Source organism: Fulmarus glacialis, unplaced genomic scaffold (genome assembly GCF_000690835.1).
Source record: "Fulmarus glacialis isolate BGI_N327 unplaced genomic scaffold, ASM69083v1 scaffold18847, whole genome shotgun sequence".
NCBI classification, from domain to species: domain Eukaryota; kingdom Metazoa; phylum Chordata; class Aves; order Procellariiformes; family Procellariidae; genus Fulmarus; species Fulmarus glacialis.
This window is the reverse complement of record NW_009225288.1, coordinates 9812-11087: the sequence shown is the minus strand read 5'-3', so window position 1 is coordinate 11087 and position 1276 is coordinate 9812. Positions and strand designations below refer to the sequence as shown.

Sequence of the window (1276 nt, the reverse complement as noted above, 5' to 3'; positions counted from 1 at the left end):
GAGGCGGGTCCCGGGCCCGCTCTGCCAGCCCGTTGGGTTTTAACCCCTTCCTTGCCTCCCCAGGGACGAGCTTGTCTCGCTCCTTTTATTATTTATTTTTTCCCGCGTATCCCGGCTTTGGCATCCGCCTTTCTTCGGCTCTCACCCGCAGGGCTTGTGGCACACGGGAGAAGGGCTTTGGGCAAGGCCCCCCAGGCTTGGTGGTAACTAGGTATCCTTCTCCAGGTCCCTGTTAGACAGCATATTATTATGTTCACATAAGGCAAGGAAGAAAAGCAGGGTGAGGACAAAAAGTCCGCTCTGATGGAAAAATAGCTATTTCCAGTTCTTGGTCTTCAGGCTGCTGTCCCTTGCCTAGCGCTGAGCCTGCCTTCCCCAGTTGGGTTTCTAGGTCGTGGTTTCCCTAGGGGTGGACCCTTGAGACGAGTGCCTCTCCCCTTAGCCCTGCGTGGAAGGGCAGGATGCTGCAGTCCGTCTCTCCACAAGAAGCACCTGGAGATGGGGAAGGGGAGGTGAGGCTCACTGTGGTCCTTGTTTTTTGGTGGGTTGCGAGGGCTGGCATAAGATCATGTTTTGTAGTGTTTTATCCTAGCGTCCTGTCTTCTTTCTGGCAGGTTTTGAAGTGCATTCTCGTGTCGATAGTGTGACATTCCCAGCTTCTCCTGCTTTTGCTACTACACTGCTCTTGCCCCACTGCCAGCCACCATGGATAAGACCGAGTTGATCCAGAAAGCCAAGCTGGCTGAGCAAGCTGAGCGCTACGATGATATGGCCACCTGCATGAAGGCAGTAACTGAGCAAGGTGCCGAGCTGTCCAACGAGGAGCGCAACCTGCTCTCAGTGGCCTACAAGAACGTAGTGGGGGGGCGGCGCTCTGCCTGGAGGGTCATCTCTAGCATTGAGCAGAAGACAGACACCAGTGACAAGAAGATGCAGCTTATCAAGGACTATCGGGAGAAGGTGGAGTCTGAGCTCAGGTCCATCTGCACCACTGTGCTGGTGAGTGGGGACTTCCTTTTTTCTTCTGTTTTTTTAAGAGAAAGAAATACAGTATTCATGTGTGCTGCTGTACTGGGGAATAAGGCTGGGAACTTGACTGGGGAATATCATGTGAAGTATTATGCTGGGATAGGGGAAGTCAGTGCAGTAACTTCTGCAACCGTTTTGTGGGTTACTGTGAGGAGGAAGATCATCTGCACTATGCTATGGGCCCCATATGTGTAGAGGTATTTGAGATGCACACTCAATTTGGAGTGTGTTTTTTGGATGGAGTCAT

The 1276-nt window shown here is 52.3% G+C and overlaps 1 protein-coding gene across 1 annotated transcript; it reads left to right on the top strand.

Annotated features, from left to right (window-relative positions):
- Window positions 1-618: 618 nt before the first annotated feature.
- On the top strand, window positions 619-999 carry LOC104080149 (14-3-3 protein theta; the record flags this gene model as incomplete). The annotated part of the gene is made up of 1 exon (XM_009582444.1): window positions 619-999. A coding segment is annotated over exon 1 (294 nt), but the record flags the coding sequence as incomplete, so codon positions are not given.
- Between the last annotated feature and the right edge of the window lie 277 nt (window positions 1000-1276).